Source organism: Echinops telfairi, unplaced genomic scaffold, assembly GCF_000313985.2.
Source record: "Echinops telfairi isolate 266 unplaced genomic scaffold, ASM31398v2 ScPeMD7_7469;HRSCAF=8507_1, whole genome shotgun sequence".
Taxonomy (NCBI): Eukaryota; Metazoa; Chordata; class Mammalia; order Afrosoricida; family Tenrecidae; genus Echinops; species Echinops telfairi.
In genome coordinates this window covers 147,526,829-147,546,476 of record NW_022111373.1, presented here as the reverse complement: position 1 = coordinate 147,546,476, position 19,648 = coordinate 147,526,829, and the positions used below count along the sequence as shown (strand labels likewise).

Here is a 19,648-nt window from a genome sequence, read left to right as displayed (position 1 = left end):
CTTCATCTGCTCCTGTGTGCTCTGATCAGATATGTCCCTCTCCCGGAGCTGCAGATTCCGTGCCGTCCTTTGAAATAAATTCTTCTGGGGGGAGGGGCAGGTGTCCATGAAGTAGTTGGGATTGGGGCCGGCCCCTCAGCTGGTTTTTATTTTAGCATCATCTTAATAAGGCATTATTCATGTGCAATATTAAGTCCTCAGTTTAATGGATTTGGAAGAGCTGACCCACCTGACACCAATGCCATCAAGGGAGTCTTTCCTCCCCCCGCCCCCCACGAAGACTCCCTCTGCGGGCTTTGACACCCCAGGATGATCCCCGTCACTATCAAGGGCAGGCACTTCATGAGAGCATCCCACTGCAGTGTGTTCACCCCGCATGTTGTTGCAGGGGGTACCCCCTGCTCTACCTAGAGACCCCAGTATAACCCTTTGTAATGCTGAGAAGTGGCCCGTCATTGGGACATGTCACAGGTGTTTTCCATCCATGGGGCAATTATTTCCAGGCGGGTGTTTATGAGTGAGACAGCCGAGTATTGGTGTACTGCTTTTTCACTTCAGTGGGAGAAAACACCTAGAAATGCAGCCGCTGGGTCTTTTGATACATGCCTTAGTTTGGTAAGAAAATTATCGCTGTGTTGCTCACCTTGACTCTAGGTCACAGTGCTATCCACCGCTTTGTTATTGTCTGTCTTTTTAATTTCAGCTGGGCCACTGATCGCAGGGTGTATCACTGGGGATTTGAATGGCAGTACCTCACTACCGGTAGAAGGCACTACAGTCAGAGGGGGTATGGCCATCCTTGACCTTGCTTACACTGGGCGCATCGTCAGGAAAGGTAGAGAGAGACATCCTGTTTGGCAAAGTTGACAGGCAGAGAAGAGAAACAGAGCCGCAGGGCAGTGGAGGCAATGGGCTTGTGCACACTAGCGGTTGTGAGACGGGCAGGATGAGGCATCGGCGCCCTGCATTACAGCTGAGTGTCGGACGCGGTCAACTCCATGGCAACGTACGACGACGACGACGACGACCAGGTTCAGCAGGCCTTCAATCCCTCAACTGGAGCACTGTGCTCAGCATCAGGCTGCTAACCACCCACTGCTCAGAGGGGAAGACCAGGCTGCCTGCTCTTGTTAAGATTCTCTCTCCTGTGGGGTGTAGGGGATTGTTAAGAGTCAGAACTAACTCCCTGACCCTGGTGGGACTTGGCAATTCACATACTTCCCTTTAGAATATTCTGTCATTTTTGACAGGTTGTCGGCTTTTCATTGATGTGGAAATTATTAACATAGTTACAGGTACTGAGAATATCTACTATCTCCCTTTATACATTTACTTATGTTTTCTGAAGAGCAAATGTTCTTCCTATTGCTGAAAAACAAATGGATCATGGTGTCCTGGTGGAGGCACTGGTTACATGCAACGTGCAAACTCTAGTGGCGGGGGACAGAAATGCGAGGCTTTCACTCCTGTACAGTTACAGCCTCAGAGACCACGCGGGCACTTCTATCCGCTTCTGAAACAGGATTGCTGAGTTGGCATCAAGTCGACACTCACGCATGATCCTGTTTGCATTTACGGAGATTATCATTCGCCCGAACACATCTAGGCCGACACCATGGGTAAGAAGATTTTCTTCTGTTTCCTTTTAAGGAGTTGTATACACTTTGCTTTCAGATTTAGTACTACAATTAATTAATTTCAAGCTAATTTTTCTGCATGGCCTGTGCTAAGAAACACAAAGCTACTTGTTCCACAGCAATTTGTTGAGATAATTTTCCTGCAACTTTCATTACTTCTTGAACTTGGTCAACTATAGACTGACAAAACACACACACTCTCTCTCTCTCTATTACTTCTTGCACTTGGTCAAATATAGAGCGACAAGGCAACACACACACACACTCTCTCTCTCTCTCTCTAAATTGCTTTGGTCATTTTGGTTACATTTATGTCCACATAAAACTCCAAATCTGGCCCTCAAAGTCTATAAGCAAGCCTGAGAGGTTCTGGTGAGAATGGCAATGGGAAATTACAGGCCAATGTGTAGAAACGACTTCATAACCATACTGAATTCTCCAACCCACGAACATGCAACACTTCTCCTTTCGGGGTCATCTTCAATTACTCAGAAAATAAGTGTCCGTTTTAAGATCTTGCACATATTTTGTTAAATTTGTAAGTATTTCATTTCTTAAATCTTCTCAAAGTGAAGTTTTATTATCCAAATGTTTAATTTTAGTATGTTGTGAGATGCCATGAAGTTGGTCTGACTCAGCGGTCAGTCCGGCACCACCCTCACAAAGCACTGCTGTGTTCAGCTCACTCTTGCAACCAGTGTCAATCCCTCTACTGAGGGTCTTCCTCTTTGTCTCCGACCTCCTTTACCAAGCGTGATGTCTTTTCCCAAGAGACCGGTTTCTACTGATACGTCTCACCATCCTCATGGCTAAGGAGCACTTGTTCATTCATCATTCATCTGGTAGGGCTTTACTCAATACTTGTGCCCAACACCACCATTCAAATACAATCAATCTTCTCCACCCTCCTTCCCGTCCGCTGCCCAGCTTGTGCAGCTACTTGCGGGCAGATCCAGTCTGGGAAGTGAAGGGCAGTTCTACTCTGCTCTACAATTTGCCACGAGGCTGAACTGACTCCATGATGGTGACGGTTTGGCAAAAAGTAATTTTTAAAGTGTTCGTTTTTGCTTCATTCCAGATTCAAAGAAGTATTTAGCTTCGCCATTCAGAAATATGACATTAGGTTTACTGTAACACTCTTCATGTGAATACTTTCTAGTGTTCCCCAGCACTTATCAAATTTGAGGAGTTTTTATTGGGAAGACTGTTGATTTTTCTGGATTAAACTGTTGCTTTCCTCTTCAACTCAATTTTTGACTGTTAAACATTTCTAGAACAAATAACTCATGGCTGGGTTCAATATGCAAGAATTTGCTACATAATCTTGCTTCCATATTTTTATTTCCGAGACAAGACCTGAAATTTCCTTTGGTCAGAATCGGTGTGTCTGTTTGGGTGTCCTGGTAATAAGATGCTGTTGTCTGAGGTGGCCTCCAGTTAATTCCAACTCAGAGTGACCCCGTGTCACTGAGTTAATTCATCTCGAGAGCAGCGTTCTTCTCTGCTCACGCCGCCCTCGGCCTTCATGCACGGCTCTCTGGTTTGGTAGCTTTAATTTGATGACAGCCGGTAAAGAGAACAAAGCAGAAGTTGAGTTGTTAGTTGTCTGCTGCTGAGTAACAAGTTTCCCGGGACAGTGGCCTTGGATGGTGCCCATCCGTGACCTCACAACGTCTGCTCAGTCTCGGCGGGCTTAGCTGACTTCTCGCCCAAGGCAGCAGCAGCAGCAGCAACAGCACCAAGGCAGGACCTGGGTCTCACCCGAGGCTGACTGGGGCAACCTCTGCTTTCAAGCTCTCGTGGCTGTTAGCAGGATTCATTCTCTGTGATTTGCTCAACACCATCCCGGGGAACTTGTTACTCAGCAGCAGACAACTGACGGCTCCGTGCAGCCTCCTGCTTCAGATAAGGAAGCACAGAAACCCCGGTTCTACCATGTTCTCCTCAGGCCATCACAGAATGTGGCATCTCCACAACTCGGCAGACAATCCCTCTGACAACGAAAGCTTCCCAACCCCTTAGACCTCTCCAGTCCTGCCTCTACTGCACGTGGTGAACACAAGCCGATGGCACTTTCCTGAAGGAAGAGAGAAGCATGGCGGACAGACAGACAGAACCCTTCACCTGTAAGACACAAGCTAGTTAGAGAGAAGAGACAAGCAAGGTTGAGACATGTGTTAAGAAGGGTAAAACAGATGCAGACCGGAAAGCCCCACAAAGGTGCTGGGGACCAACACGGGGAGCCTCTCCAATGTGGGCACCATCCCCAGCCCCACAAGCTGAGGACTGGCTTCCAATCCAGTCTGACGGCAGAGATTGCTGCAGCACAGTGCAGGGGGAGACCACCCTCACACCCTCATCAGCCCTTTACCTCCCGCCACCCTCCTCCTTTTCCTCAGCTTGTGAATCCTCCTGAAAAGATCCAGACCCACTTTCACGGCCTCCACTTGCTTTGTGGTCACTGTCAGGTAAGAGCTGCACTGCTAACCGCAGGTCCTCCTCAGGTAGGTCCTAGACCCTGTCACACAGCCGAGGCAAGCTTACCAAGGCTGAAGGAGAGAGCATGAGCCCCCTCCCGTGGGGCCCCAGGGCACACACCTTCCTTAAGGATGCTGTAGCAGAACATGCGTGCTCTCTCCAGGTCTCCGAGCTGCCGGCAGATGCCCACGTAGACCCTGCAGAGAGCGTGCAGGTAGCAGTGCTGTGCCGAGCTCTTCTGAAGGTGCAGCTCCGAGAGGATCGAGTGCAGGAAGCACTCGGCCAGGTGCTGGGGAGGGAAATGGAACATGAGGCTGGGGTGACAATGCTGAGTAGGCACTTCACCGTGGGCCTCCCCAAGAGACACCAATGCCTAAGAACAGCCATCCAATGGAAGAGGGCAGCTCACACTTCCTGGGAACACAGAGTCCCGATGGCAACCACCTCCCAGCTGTGGTCAGTGCCACGTTTGTAGGCCTGCAGGGCCACAGGGTAAGTCTGGGTACATCCAATAGCTTACTGGAACGGCACTGGGGACCAGAATGTAATGTCCTGGGCTAAGGTGATCTTGCTGGTCTACGTTGTCTGTTTTGTGCAATCCAAGCCACTCTACACACCCCATCCACACTATGGAGGCTTTTCCCGTGCTGGGTACCATTTCTCTTGACCAAGAAGAGAGCTTTAGGTGCTAGGCAGATCTATCCTGTCCTAGAGGGTCACCCTGAGTTAGAATCGGCTCAGATGGTAGTGAGGCTTTTGCTGTTGTTTTAGTTTTTGGTTTGTTGGGAGAATGTGCCTCCTTGTCAGAGGCAGGTATTTATACCCTTCGGGCTGAGAGGCCGTAAGGTAAGCACGCAGCAGGAGCCACTGGCCTCGGCGTCATCCATACCAGACGTCAAGGGGTTCATTCAGAAACCACAGGGCTACAAAAGGTCTCCCACTATCTTAGGTAGATCTTTACAATCCAGCCCCAATCCTCAATACTTGCCGCCCCCCCTCCCCCCACATGATGTATGAATCAAGGACAAATTCCGGTGGAAGGGGTGGGTGTTAAGCACTTCTTTGTGGGACTCTAAACTTCAGGACAGCTCCTACTCATCCTCAGAGAGGCTAAGCAGGGGCTGATGCAGAAGCCACAGAGGCGGTGTCTAACAACTGCGTACCACCAGGAACAGCAGCAGTTGGCAGGCGGAAGCCCAGCAACAGGACGCTTTGAAGAGGCACCATGAACTCTGCCCCTCAGGCGCCCACCCCAGGGGAGCACACTCTGGCAGAGCCCAGCACCCAGACCACTTCTGCCCGAGTCCCTGGGGCTCCAAGTCTGACAGCGGGAGTCTGGCTGCCGGGTGCTCAGGTCCCTGCTCTGCTTCCCTTTGTGCAGGACAGTTTCCAGCTGCAAAGCCTCAGCCTGCAGCAATTCCCGTTCGGGCTAAAACTTGGGTCTGTTCAAGTGACCAAAAGGGTCAGGACCAGCTACAAGGCTGGTCGCCTGCAGTGACAGGGATGGCCTGCAACTCAGTGAAGCCTCCTGAGAGGGAGGGACATCTCGGGGACAAGTCATTCTGAACCTCAAACACCCACCGGGATCGGTGGGAAACAGGCCACTTTAGCCCCAGCGTGTGACTTTCCTGAACACCTCGAGCGAGCGGTGTGGTGCTCCAGTCAGCCCGTCCCGGAGGCGGCAGCAGTGCAGCTTGTAATGACCCAACACGCCTAGCGCACCCAAGCAGCGCAAAGCACGGCACCTACCTTTTTGGCGGTGCTGAACTCGTAGACCACCTCTTTCTCCTGGTCTCTCATGACGGGCTTCTTGGAGATGTTCCCGACATAGACATGGCTCCGGATGACAGGCAGCAGGTCGAAGGACGCCTCTTCCAGCTTCCTCAGTGCGTTGGCGATGGTTTTGTCATGTGACTCCACAGTTTCTCTTGGGTTGGAGCGTGACTGGGGAGCCGCAAGGACCGCTGCCGCCACAAAGCAGCTTCCCTCCCCGTTGGCTGGCATTGCTTGGGTTGGCGGGATGGTCCTGCGGAGGCTTCGGCCCACCCCTTCTGTCCCTGCGCCCCTGGTTTCTGAAGTGAGGGGCCCAATGTCCAGGCGGAGCCTCTTAGCGCTGCGCAGTGTGACCAGGGACAGTGTCCTTTTGGCGCCAGCATCCTGGGGGGTGCCTGAGGTCTTTGACTGCTCTTGGCTGCAATCCGTAGCGGCACCACCCCCGGGCTTCACAAAAGCAGTGGACTCAGAGGTGATGGCCTTGAAGCTGGCGGCAGCGGCCAGGGGGCCACACAGGGTGCTGGCCTCGGCGGACGGCCCGCCGCTGAGCTGAAGGCCCCCTTTGAGGATGTGCAGGGTACGGGCCCGGGCAGACAGCTCTGGGTACATAGTGTCCAGCATCTTCACGGAGCTCTCCTGGGCACCCCCCAGTGTGGTGGGGCTGGGTGCCATGGGGGGAAGACGGCCAGGCACAGGGAGCGCGTGCTTTGGTGTTGCGGCGCAGAACTGCAGCGGGGAATGCACCCCCCTCTCCCCGGCCTCTGCTGTGCAGGGTGACAGACAGGCTAAGGTCGGAGGGGTGGGCCGGGCCGCTCCGGATAGGGGCGATGCCATGGGGGAGGCTGGTGAGGAGGGGCTGCAGCTTGACTGCGGCGGAGAAACCGGCTGTGAAGTCCTGGGCGGGGTCGCAATCAGGGGTGCCAGAAGTGGGGGCAGCGGGGGGCCCACCTCCTGCCGAATTTTGCTCAACGCGTCAGAAGCGGCTTCAGGTAGGGCGGATCCCTCGGGTGGAGTGGAAGTGTCTGCATTGGCAATGACTGCTTGGGCCGGGTTTTTCTGAGGCTTAGAACTAACCACTTCCCCCGACAACGACAAAGGAGCAGTGTCACTCAGGGCACCATCAGCCCTGCTGGGCACTGAAGCCTTCACTGCCTTGGCTGGCTGATCCTTGATGGGAACCTTGGATCGGTTCTTATTCCTGCCACTAGGCTCAAGCCTGGTGTTATAGTATGTGTGGTCAGACGCGACGGCCTGAGACTCAAAGTCCGGGCTATAGATCTGCGCATTGATGCGGACACTGGGCCGGACAGGCCGGAGGCGCAGACGGCTCTTGTCGAAGTTGGCACCTGGTCCGGTGCTGGCTGCCACCTCCTGGCTACAGGGCTGGGGGCTGCTGCACCCAGGCTCCTTTGCTGGAGAGCCAGTCCCAAGGCCTTCTGGGTCCTTCTCCACAGGGGAAATAGTTAAGAAACCAGCTTCCAGTCCTTCCTGATCTGGAGAAATAGTGGGGTCCCCAGAGGTGTCACACAGCAAGACCTGGTCCAGGCCTGACAGGACTGCCACGCTGTTTATGACTGTCCACTGGTCCCCGCTACCAATCACTAGGTTGTGGCCTGTATTTATGAGCACGCTGATCACTTCTGAGGTCACTGCCGACAGCAGCGAGTCTCCAGGAGCGTCCAAACCGCCCTCACCATCAGACCCACCACTGGCCAGAGGGCTGCTCGGGGGGCCCAGGCTTGCCAATGGTGGCAGCTCTACCAAATGGGAGGGGGAGTGAGCCGCTTCATGTGGGAGAGCTGCCGCCTCTTCCTTAGGCGGAGCTACGGCGACCTCCTCCTCTGGGGGAGCTGCCATCTCTTCCTGAGTAGAAGCTGCGGCCTCTTCCTGTAGGGGAGCTGCCGACTCTTCCTGTGGGGGAAGCACTGCTTCCTGTGGGGGAGGAACAGCTTCCTGTGGGAGAGCTGCCCCCACTTCCTGCAGAGAAGCTGCAGGTTTCTGAAGGGGAACAGTTGCTGGCTGTGCAGGAGCCACCCCTTCCTGCGGGGCAGCCATAGCCTGGGATGTGTCTGGTGTCAGCGCCTCAACTGAGGCGTGGGCAGCCGCATCCCCATACTGACCGTGCAGCTCGGGCAGGATGCTGGTGAGGACCTCGGACAGGGTATCCGAAGCGCACATGGGGAGCCCCTCCTCCTCAGAGCTGGGTGGCTCTGCAGGACCCTCCTCTCCACCGGGTGGAGGGCTGCTCTGCTCACCCAACACCTCACCTTCTCGGAGTTCTTTGGCCCCTTCCAGATTCAGGACTCCTTTACTGGAACATTCTGAAAAGGAGTCCCCTGAGCTGTAATCCCTTAACTGACAACTTTCCAGGAAGCGGACGACCTCTGATGTGGAGAGTTGGTCGATGTCTGAAAGGGCACTGATGTTCACTTCCTGCAGAGCGGAGGTCAGGTGGCCCACTTCGACACAAGGCTGGCTGGCAGGCACAGGGGCGCCCGCTGCCTCGGCCGGGGCTGCGCCTGCCATGCCTGGCTTTCCAGCACCCAGCAGGGCTCCGGCCTCGCTTTCGCCCTCGCTACAGCTGAGACCCTCGCCCTCCGTGTCCTCCACGGCTCTCTCTCGAAGGCCTGTGTAGCAGCATGGGGGCTCCAGGGGACGATGCTGGCTGAGCGCACGGGCCTCCTCCTCCTCCTGCACAAGTGCCGCAGTGTGTCCCGCACAAGCCAGGTCTTCAGAAAACACAGCAGTCGGTGCACTGGAGCCCGGCCGTGGAGACCCGTCACGGCCCTGTGCTGGACCAGGAATGCCACCCGAGGCAGCTGGGGCCTGGCTGCTGGAGCAGCCCAAGTCCCCACAGGGCAGCTCACTGGAGGAAGTGGGCGATGTGGCCATTCCGGGCACCTCTGGATTTAGGGGCTCAAGAGGGGACTGTCTCTGTTTCTGCAGTTCCTCCTGGTCTGGACTCAGGGCTGGGAGGTTTTCAAGAGAGAAAGATAATCTACTGCTTATGGAACAAGGAGAGTTTTCTCCTAGCAAAATGCTACTATCAGAATCCGAATTGAACCGTGGCTGGGGGGTGGAGCCCCCAGGGGAAGCAATAGGTGTAGAGGCTGCCTCCTGACTTTTTGGAGGCTCCCTTCCATCATTCCAGGGCACAGGCATGGGTGCAGAAGCTGGTGGGGGTGCTGGCACCAGTGCAGGAGCAGGTGTGGGCGCAGGTGCAGGGGCCAGGGAGTCAGGACTGGCCCTAGGGCTTTCTGCTGCTGGTGGGGCCTCCCTCCCCTGCAGCTGGAGGTGTCCGGAGGCTGCACTTGGGATGTTCTCGAGTCTGGCCTGTGTGGTAATGACAGAGACTTGATTAGGCAGCAGCAGCAGCGAGGCAGGCCTAACCTGCCCGGGGCGGCTGGTGTCTGGAGGAGGTTCAGGTGTGGGTGTGGAGCCTCGGGTTTCCAGGGATGAGGTGGCCTCCTGCCCGCAATCCAAAGCAGCTTTCAGGCTCCCTTCCACGGTTCTCTTCAGGAAATCACTATGGTGCCAGGACGGGTTGTGAGCAGCCGCCGCCCGGGAAGGGGCCAGCATGTGGATCGGGCACTCGGAGCCGGCAACTTTGTGCTCACAGGGCCTGTCCCTTGCAGCTTTCAAACACGTGGGCTGAAGAAGCGAACGGATCTCCCTTACCACGTTTGTCCCTTCTCGCAAGCGGCCGCTTGGGTTGTGGAGACGAGCGGCCCCCATCTTGGGGCTCAGAGTGTGGCCGCTGCTGTCCAGTTCGCTCCCCCCCACGGAGCACTGGGGCGGGATCTCCGGCTGAAGGCTGCCCAGGCTGGACCCCGAGAGGGCCATTCTCTGTGTGGCACAAGGCTCTTCCGGGAGGGCTCTTGTGGGTGGAACTGGCATGTCTTCGTCGTCCGATGACTGGGGTGCACTGCAGAGAGACAGTGCTCCCGAGGGAGAGGAGGGTGAAATGCTCATATCCATGTCCATGTCCACATCCAGCCCCGCCACGTGCCCTGAGCCTTCGTCTGACTCGGGTGTCCCCCTGCAGCCCAGCCCCTGCCTGCCCTCGGCCCCCTTTTCCAGCTCGCAGGACACTCGGTGGAAGAGCTCTGAGATGGCTCGTACGCGGTCTGACTCTGACGCCATCTCACTGCCCAGAGCTCGCCTGGTCAGCTCGGACAGGAGGGTCTTCTTTCCAGACTCAAGCAGGTCCCGCAAAGGCCTCTGGCTGAGGGGAGGTGAGCGAGGCCACACGGGTCGACGGGGACTTCCGAGCGCCATGTCCTCAGTCTGCACGGCCTTGTCTGCGTCCTCGGTCTGCACAGCCTTCTCCAGCTCGCTGGCCTCTGCTTGCCACCCTGCAGCACCTCTCTGTGGGGCACGTGGGGATGTCGCGGCCTCTCGCCTCAGTGGTTCTGCAGCTACAGCAGGCAGCTGTGGCAGCCCTGCTAGCCCATTCTCCTCAGATGAGATGGGCGCCGGCAGCACTTCCTGGGGCGCGGGTGGCTCCAACAGGGTGCAGCTCCCCTCACTCCTCATGAAGTAGTTCTGCGGCTCGGTGGCATCATCTTCTGCAGTGGAGCCAGCCAGGTGCCGCCGCTGCCCCGAGCCCTCCTCACTGGAGTCGGAGTACGCCCCGAAGTCGGCCCCCTGCAGAAGAGATGGGGCGGAGCAGGCATCAGACGAGTGCACCACGCAGAGTGCACCACGCAGTGCCCCGCCATCAGTGGAGTGTGCACACACAAGCTGCAGGCTGCCCGAGAACACCCCCCACCCCACTCCCCAGCTCCGAGAGCCCTGGTGACACAGAGTAGCAAGCTGAACTGTTAGCCAGAAGGTAGGCGGTTTGAACCCACAGCCGAGTAAGAGAAAGTGGCCGTCTGCTTCCTGATGATTTAGCCATGGAAAGCCATGGGCAGTTCAATGCTGGCCCCAGCCACCCTGTGTGGGGATCACCCGATGGCAGCGGGTGTGGTTTGGGAGTTTCCCCAAGAAGCCTGCTTCTCCCTGACACCAGCCAAATTCCAGCAGCTGAGGACCAGGGTGATCTTCCTTTTCCTAGCACGCAACGTACCAGCTCTAAACCGCAACAGCCATGGCTCCCAGAGCCCACCACCACCACATCCTGCCTAGTCCCACTTGGAAACTCCCCTCCCACCACCACATCCTGCCTAGCCCCATCCACAAACCCGGTGTTAGGTGCCATCAAGCTGGTTCTGACACGCAGTGACCATACGAATGGGGTTACAGCCACTGTGTCAGTCCATCTCCTGGAGGGCCTTCCGCTCTATCCCAAACACGATGTCCTCCCACTGTCACCGTGAAATCACGACACCCTGCTGCCCACCCAGCAGGGTCTCCTGTGCTGCCTATGTGAGCACGGCCTCCTGCATCTCCCCAAGCCTCACCTCACTGACTGAGCTTAGAGAGCCAGCCGGCCCCCAGGGCTGCTCGAGGACCTCACAGCACCCTGGCAACCAGTTCCCACTTCTTCAACTGCTGGGCTCCATGTCCACATGCCCATGGAGTCCATGGGTTGGCCTTTCCCAGCCCACCCTCTCCCATCGAGCTGGCTGTGCCAGTGCATTTCCCTGAGCACGTGACCAGCTGGTCCTCATCTCTGCAGTGTCCAGTGCCTGTGGCTAAGATGACAGCTTGCCCTGCCTCTCCAATGGACAGCAGTACTGCCCTCCACTCACCCTACCTGTGGACTCACCTCTGCTCAGGCTAGCACAGCTGAGCAACCACCTATCCTCTCCTCAGCCCCCAGCCAGCCACACCTACTCCTCCCACCCAGTAGGGTGCCTAGAAGGCTTTGAGCCAGCAAGCCCAAGTTGCTCCAAGTGTGTATGAGTGCGCGCACACACACAGAGGTCTGGACCTCGCTCACTGTCACTTCATGGGCATGGACTAACTTGCCAAGAACCACCCCCCATGGGTCTGGATTTGTGCCAGTCACTGAACTGCTAAGAAAATCACACACACACACACACACACACACACACACCCATCAGAGTCAAACACAAGGACTCCCTGCCTCTGAGAGACGCTATGCCCACAAAACTGCCCTCTGACACATTCCCTCCACATCTCCTCCAGGCCAAGGGGCACCAGAGACCAGGGTGGTGGAACCAAACTCACCTGGATCCGCACACCAGAAACTCGGAATGGACAGTAGGAAAGATTTACGGGAAAAAGCAAAAGGCAGCCCAACAACAACACATAAATAAAAACACCCACTGCCCTGGGGTCCACTGAGGGGAGGGCAGCTCTGCCCGGGCTTTCCTAGGCTCTAATCTGTACAACAGGCCAGTGGGTTTGAACTGCTGACCTTGTGGTTAGCATCCCAACGTGCAGCCCATGGCACTCCCAGAACTCCTTACAACCACACCTTAGTGAAAGAACCCAATACACAAATGAGGGGCTGCTTAAAGTGCCCGGGAAAATGACTGAACAGACTGGATTTTCCCCTGAACTTTCTGACGTCCCTCATGGTGCCCCACTCAGCTCTGAGCCTGGGCCAGTGGCCGGCAGTCCAGGACAGACAACACACTGTGCGAGAGGCCGAACTCACGGGTGCACGTGCAGGGGAGAGCCCCGCGTGGGGTGATGGCACTGGAGGGGGTGAGGGCACTGGAGACAGCAGAGGCGGGGGGAGCTTGAAGAAGTTAATGGCCGCCTGCAGGTCCTCATCGAAAGACGGGTCGTGATGGGCAAAGTCCACGCTCTGGTCCTCGTCACTCGGCCAGGGCAACGAGGCCTCAGGGGGGCTGGGTTTCTTCCAGGACCCTGCTTGCCCTGGCCACTCCTTGCCGACACTGTCTTCATACGCAGAGAAGTCACCTCGTATGTCCAGGGCTGGTGTGCTGGCTGGACCCATCTGCGTGTCAGGTGTCCCGGGGGGACCGTACTGCAGGGGTGACAACCCGCCGGCTTCCACAGGCTCTCTGCATCTGTCTACACAGGTAGGGTTAGAAGAAACCATGAGTACCGCAGACATTTACAGGATTATAAATGCATCCTAATGTGCATAATGCTAAATGGGAATTTTTTTTTAAGGACAAGATGAGGAGAGAATTATGGGAAGTCTAAACTAATAAGGGTCTGATGGACAGCATGCATCTAATACGCTACAGCGTAACAGAGACAAACCGCCCAGTCTAAAACCGGGCAAAGGACCCGATGTCACGAAGGATGCCATTCAAACGGCCGCCAGCACGACAAGGTGCTCAGTCACAAGCCCTGAAGCCTCTGCTGAGTCAACCCCTAATTCGCTGCCACAGCATGGGCACAGCACACCTGCTAGGGTTCTGAGGAATGCAGGCCTTTGCAGAGCAACCAGGGCGCCCCCATGCTCCTGTGCAGGGGGTACCGGCTTAAACGCTGAGGTTTCGGTTACCCGTCCAAGCCTTAGCCACCGCACCGCCAAGGATCCCCATGCACAACCAGTAGCGGTTACTGGAGTGGGACTGGCTAGTCTGTCCCTGGGTCGCACTGCGGTGGCAAGGCTTCCGGCATTCCAATTCTTTGCAGAATCATCCCCCACACAAGGTGAACAGGTTTCAGAGAAGCATCCAATTAAGGCAGACCAGGAAGAAGAAAGAGGCGGTCCACTACTGAGGGGCCGTTGGAAACCGTCAGAGAGGTAGAGCTTCCTGACATGGGCTGGCGGATGAGCCCTCAGGCTGGAAAGACTGCCTCCTCGAGGTATTATCACCTATAAAGTCGTGGAAGGACCAGAGCTGTAGGGGCCTTTACTTGCTCTCAGGGCACTACCCAAATTTAGAAGAACCAGCTGGAAGCACATATTAATAACCAAAATGGGGAATGTACCAAGTATGAGTCGGGAATTAAAATTTGCCAAAAATAACAGAGAGCAAAAAGATCAACATCGAAGGCAGTTAGTGACTGAAATGGATGGGCACTGGCCATTGGAACCAGACGACCAGGGCTTACAAGGCCAGAAATGCCAAACTCCAAGGGAGGGGCTGGTTGTCAGCATCAAAGTGCATCTCCCATCTCCCTGGAAGCAGAGAGGCCAATGATGCACTCCGGCAGGGAGGGCACAGCTGGGAAACTCGAGGGAGTTCCTTTGCACACGTGGGGTCACCGCAAGTCCAGAGCCCACTGGCTTATTTCAGGTTTCACCTTTAACAGGAGGACGGGCGATCCAGGTGCCTGAGGCCCCAGCACGTAGGTCCTACCTAATAAAAGGAGGCTTCAAACCAGCTCAGGAGAAAGGTCACGTCATTTTAATCCCATTGTCTACGAACGTTTTGGAACCCGCCCCTTGTATAAACGCTGGTTAGAACTGTGGGCCAGTCGGGCAGCCATGAGTCCCGTGTGGCTCTTTAAAGGTGCTTTCATTAAAATTAAATCCCATCACCTGCCACATTCTCAGTGGCTCCCAGTGTGGTCTTTCCACAAGCTCTCCCTCATTCCAGGAAGCTCTTGGGCAGCGGTTCTCCACCTGTGGGTCGCGACCCTTTGGGGGTCAAACAATCCTTTCACACGTCACCTGATTCATAACAGTAGCAAAATTACAGTTATGAAGTAGTAACGAAAATAATTTTATGGTTGGGGGGTGGTCACCACAACATAGGGAACTGTATTAAAGAGTTGTAGCATTTGGAAGGTTGAGAACCGCTGCTCTAGGGGATCCACTGGCTCAGGACAGACATGTGAACAACGGGCTGGCAAAAAGCTGTCTGAGGACTTAGATGTAGCACTGGAAGCCCCACTGACAACCATACAGCCCTTCAGACGAACCAGCGTGGTGCCACCTCTGCTGCAGTCAACAGAAGGACCTGGTGAATCCCATGACCAGCAGAGGGAGCCAGCATCAGGCAGGTGGACCCACCGGCTGCCTATGCGCTGAGAGAGCGTGCACCCTCCGTGTACCTGTCAGGAGCGATTCTGCTGTCTGTCCTTCAGGTTCCTCTGAATTCTCTGGGGTGGCAGCTGCTGTCAAACATGGAAAACCACATGAACTGACTCACTGGGAGGCCACGCAGGCAGGCAGGCGTTCCCAGAGACTGGTCCCCAATCCGTCCTCACCTGGCAGGTGGTCTGCGCCTGGGAGTCCCTGAGTGGCGTTGATGCACAGCCAGAGCTCCTTCAGCAGCAGCTTGACTTTCCCTGGGAGGAGGAAAAGGAGGAAGCACGTGGCCGTGGGCAGCTGGCTTGGCCAGACCAAGGGTTTGAAAGGACTTAGAAGACTCAGAGCAGGCTTAGGATCGGCCACAAATTCAACAGCCGCTCCCGGTTTCAAACGTGTGGCCTTGCAGTCAGAAAGTAACCTTAAGTACGTCTGCAGGTGAGGGGAAAGCAACTGTATCAGCCTGGAATGCTCTCTTGGGTTGTGAGGAATGGACACCGATGCTGGGTCCCTGATAGATGGACCCTGCGACGGAGCTGTGCGCTCAGCTGTCAGTGGCTGCACTTCTTAGTCTCACTCGGGCCTTGAGCAGCTGCACGCCTGCGTGAACAAACTGCACTGGTGGCGTCACCTGGCTTTGGCCAGGGCCTCAGAGTGCGATGGGGACAGACTGTGTGTCAATCACTGTGAAGACACACACGTGCCACTACGGGCTTACGTGGCTCACCAATAAGCCTTGTTAGCCCTGCGTTTTTACAGATGCCTCCTGCAGCAATTTTCTGTTCAGGTGTAGCACTAACCCCCCAGGAAGACGGTTTCTAGGAACTAGGCCCTTTGCCCCTGGGAACAAATGCCTGGTGGGCTGCACTGGAACGCTGTGGGGCACAGCTCTGGCCCGACACCACACGTTGGCACTCAGACCTGACCTAACCTAATGGAACCCGACCTAACCGAACCCCACCTGGCTCTCTCTCCACCTCCCAGACGAGGTTTCCTGGACCTTGCAGAGATGATTTCTGACAAACCCCTCCTAGGGTCGGAAGATGGCCTGTCACACCCCCCCCCACTTACCCTCCTGACTCTCCCTTGCTCCAGGGAAACTCAGGACATCCACCGGGCTGCGATCTCCGCAAGGAAACCTCTCCACAGAAACAGAACTATAGCCATCTGGTGGTTCTAGCCCCCAGGGAGGCGAGAAAGCAGGTTTTCTCCCTTTTGCTCCGTAGGTAGTCTCTGAACAGCAAGCCTTACTCTCAGTTCTCTAAACCAACCATTTGTCCATTCAGAGACAGCCTTTCTCGTGGGGTTGACTCTCAATCTGTTACTTTCTAGGTATAAGGATAACCTGTAAATACAGATGGTAATACGTGGTGACATACATGGTGATAGAGATGGCGATGCACATGGTCACATGTGGTGACACACATGGACACAATGTGTGGTAATATACATGGTACTATGCATGGTACCACACATGGCACTGTTGGCAGAAATGCAGGTAGTGATGTACATGGTGAGACAGGTGATAATGTATGTGGTAGCATGCACAGTAGTACACACACAAGGTAATGTACACAGTACTGCTGATGGTCCTGCATATGGCACTGTATGTGATAACGTTCACAATCATATAGGTGGCAATATGCAAGGTAACATACGTGGTAGTATACATGGCGAAACAACGGGGCAATACAGATGGTGATACACAGGCTAATGTACATGGTAATCATGTATGTGGCAGTGGCGAACACGGTCACACAGATGGGTTTCCTCAAGACGGAGCTCTGACATGTCCCTATCACACATAACAGTAGCACCATCCCAACCCAGTGTCAGTGACACACAGGATCACAGGAGAGAGCAGCGTACTCACTTTTATCTATGTTGCCATGGGAATCACTTGAAATCTGAGTGCCAATGTGCCTCAGCTCTAGAAACACATGGGAGAGCAAGGGTTAGAACAGCGCAACACTCACACAGCACGCGGGACACAGCTTCAGCGAGCACTCACGGAATACTCACCCTTGTCGTGTTTTTGCTTGGAAAATTCATCGAGTTTTTCCTGTTAAAGAAAATACTGAGGCTGTTACAACAAACTAGGGAGGCACCTCCTGGTGGGACAAGGGTGGGACACTCAGCTACAATCCGACAAAGGGTCACCTGTCCGAATCCACTGGCCTGGCCACCGCAGAGGACACGAGGACTTCCACAAAGAGGACACCTCGCAAGCCCTGGAGGGCAGTGGTTCTCAACCTTCCTAATGCCACGACCCTTTAATATAGTTCCTCATGTTGTGGTGCCCCCCACCCAACCATAAAGTTATTTTCGTTGCTACTTCATAATTATAATTTTGCTGTTATGAATCGGGTGACCCCTGTGAAGGGGTCGTTTGACTGCAAAAGGGGTCACGACCCACACGTTGAGAACCGCTGCTGTGGGCACTACGACTCTGTGCAAGGCATAGGGCGTGTGGTCTTCTGACAGCTAAGGCATCAGCATGCTGGCTGGCAGGGCCTGGGAAAGTAGAGAAAGCAGGACAGGGCCTGCACCTTGGAAGGCAATCCATCACCTGTGTCTGCTTATATTCCTTCTCCAGCACTTTCTTTTCATTTCTCAGCTGTTTGAAGTCCTGGATTTGCTTGAAAGCAGCCTCTTTACCCCGATGCACCATGAAATAGATATAGAGATGGAGAGAGAGAGAGAAAGAGGTGTTAACAGCTCCATTACTGCTGTTTACAATGTGCAAGACCTGCACTGTTGAAGGGTCTTCTCATTTCCTAAGCATCGAGGAAGCCCTCTTCAGTTACTTCTCCTTCAGCGTGTCCGAAGAGTTCTAGGTTATAGGGACACCTTCATTTTTAACGCCCCAATCACAAACTCTCAACACTGGCAGAAGCCTTAAGAATCCCTCCCAGCCCAGGCTCAGGCACCCGAGGCCAAAGGCCCCATGGCGCATCCTTGTCACAAGCATTGGCAGCCTGAAAGTTTGAGAGAACCACAGGGCCTTTAAAAACTGCATGGGCAAATTCCCCTTCCCTACAAATGTGCCGAAGGCCCTCACAGTTCACACCAATGTCTGAGCAGAGGGACGGAACCATGCATTCCTATAGACACTCAGCTGTAGGCTCACTGTGGTCCATGGTCCGAGGCCCCTGAGAGAGGCCCTACTTGTGTGGACACCAGAATGGACAGGCCCTGGTATATATGCCCCACTCTCCTGCAGAGAGGGAGCTGCCTGGGAAGCTGCAGTGGAGCCCCACCTTGGCACTTCAGCAGAGGCTGGGAGCTTTCCCATCTACACCTCTCTTTAGCAAAGAGGAGCATGCACCAGGGGGTCCAACCCCAAGACCAAATCCTACACATTTGTAGAGCCAACGTGTGCCACCTCTCTGAATGCAGCGACCCCCGAATGTCAGCATTCGAGCGAAACCCTACAGGGGTGCACAGCATGGGGCTGGCACGCAGACCAACACAATGAGGCTGAGTGGGCATGGAGGCCCGGCATCTAACGAGAGCGCACAACAGCCCGCGACTTCCTATTCCTGGCACAGCTCTTACTCAGGGCATCTGGGGCTCCCCCATGGACACAAGGACTGACCCCACCCACTAGACCCCGAAACGTAAGCTGTCTGTGCAGTTGCAAGCGATTTCCTTGGGCCAAATAATAAGAGAGCCAGTTAGTTACCTTCCAGCTTCTTCACTTTGGCTTCTAGTTTCTTCTTCCTAGTAATTCATAAGGCGAATGGTGAGAATCGGCATAACCACCCCACTCCCATACACACACAACTCAGTGTGTGACACCACAGCTTTGAAAACTTAGACTCACGCAAGAAAAGAATTTCGTTCCTGCTGGTATCACACGTGAACTGAAATGGCCAGCAGCCAGGAAACAACAGAACATAACCTGCTACTAGCAGGGGCCGGCCAGTGGGCTTCACCTCGAAGCAACCCTGTGCACACAACGGCAGGAAGCACTGCCCGGCCCCCACCAGCCTCACAGCCCAAGCCCCCTGTGAGGAGGGGAACGGGGCTTGAGGACTGCACCCTCTGAGAAACGAGGTAAGGCGTCTGGGAGCACGTTATGTGAAGCGTACGCCAGCTAAACTACTTAATGACGCGTCTTCCATAGGGCGACGGTGCCTATCATAGAAGAAGAGCGCACATCACAGTGTTCACAACTGGGTGGTAACTGATGACTGAAGATGACGTAATCTCCGTTTCTGGAGTAACAAGTTGCACTGCCGTACATTATGTGCTGCACACAGCCTGACACTGTACCTGGGTAAAGAAGTCTTGGTGGTGCAGGGAGTAAGCACTGCATTGCTACCCAAAGGTTGCTGGTTTGCAGCCACCCATCCCTCTGTGGGAGAGGGTGGCGGGTCTGCGTCTGCCAAGCTCTCCGGCCCGGGAGACCACAGGGAGCAGGAGCACAAGGTCACGTACTGTGGCTTCTCGTGAACTGGAACTGTCCTCCAACTCCCTGCCTGACAACTCTGGCTCCACCCAGCAGGCAGGGCAGGGCTGCCCCGTGCAGTCCCGGGACTCTAGCTCTTCATGGCGGCGTGCCGCGGCTCTCTCTGGTGGTCTCAGACAGCAGCCGACACGTGAGTCCATGGCAACATGCACTATCGCCCCAGTCCCTCGTGCATAGAGAATGCACACAGGATGCTTCCAGATCCTTTCTGTATAGCTGGGGGACAGTGACATTCTCTCCTCCAGAAAGTTCTGGGGCGGGCTGCCAAGTGCTGTGGCCAGTATGCAGCCCCTGTGGCCCCGAGCCGCCACAGGAGCCTCAGTCGGGGCTAATGCACTAACAGTTCAGGTCCTGGGCCCAAGAAGGGGGCCACAGGATGGGGCCTGGGGCTCAAAGCATTTCTGGAAAAGA

The 19,648-nt window shown here is 55.2% G+C and overlaps 1 protein-coding gene across 1 annotated transcript in view; it reads right to left on the bottom strand.

Annotated features, from left to right (window-relative positions):
* ICE1 (interactor of little elongation complex ELL subunit 1) overlaps positions 1 to 19,648 on the bottom strand; it is a 44,329-nt gene that overhangs the window by 14,036 nt on the left and 10,645 nt on the right. Inside the window, exons 6-14 of the mRNA XM_045285005.1 lie at positions 18,449 to 18,486; positions 17,333 to 17,415; positions 16,786 to 16,825; positions 16,637 to 16,693; positions 14,943 to 15,023; positions 14,787 to 14,849; positions 12,460 to 12,842; positions 5,865 to 10,535; positions 4,236 to 4,404 (exon numbers count right to left, since the gene is read on the bottom strand). Of these exons, the coding sequence (XP_045140940.1) occupies positions 4,236 to 4,404; positions 5,865 to 10,535; positions 12,460 to 12,842; positions 14,787 to 14,849; positions 14,943 to 15,023; positions 16,637 to 16,693; positions 16,786 to 16,825; positions 17,333 to 17,415; positions 18,449 to 18,486 (5,585 nt within the window). The remainder of the gene's footprint in view (positions 1 to 4,235; positions 4,405 to 5,864; positions 10,536 to 12,459; positions 12,843 to 14,786; positions 14,850 to 14,942; positions 15,024 to 16,636; positions 16,694 to 16,785; positions 16,826 to 17,332; positions 17,416 to 18,448; positions 18,487 to 19,648) is intronic.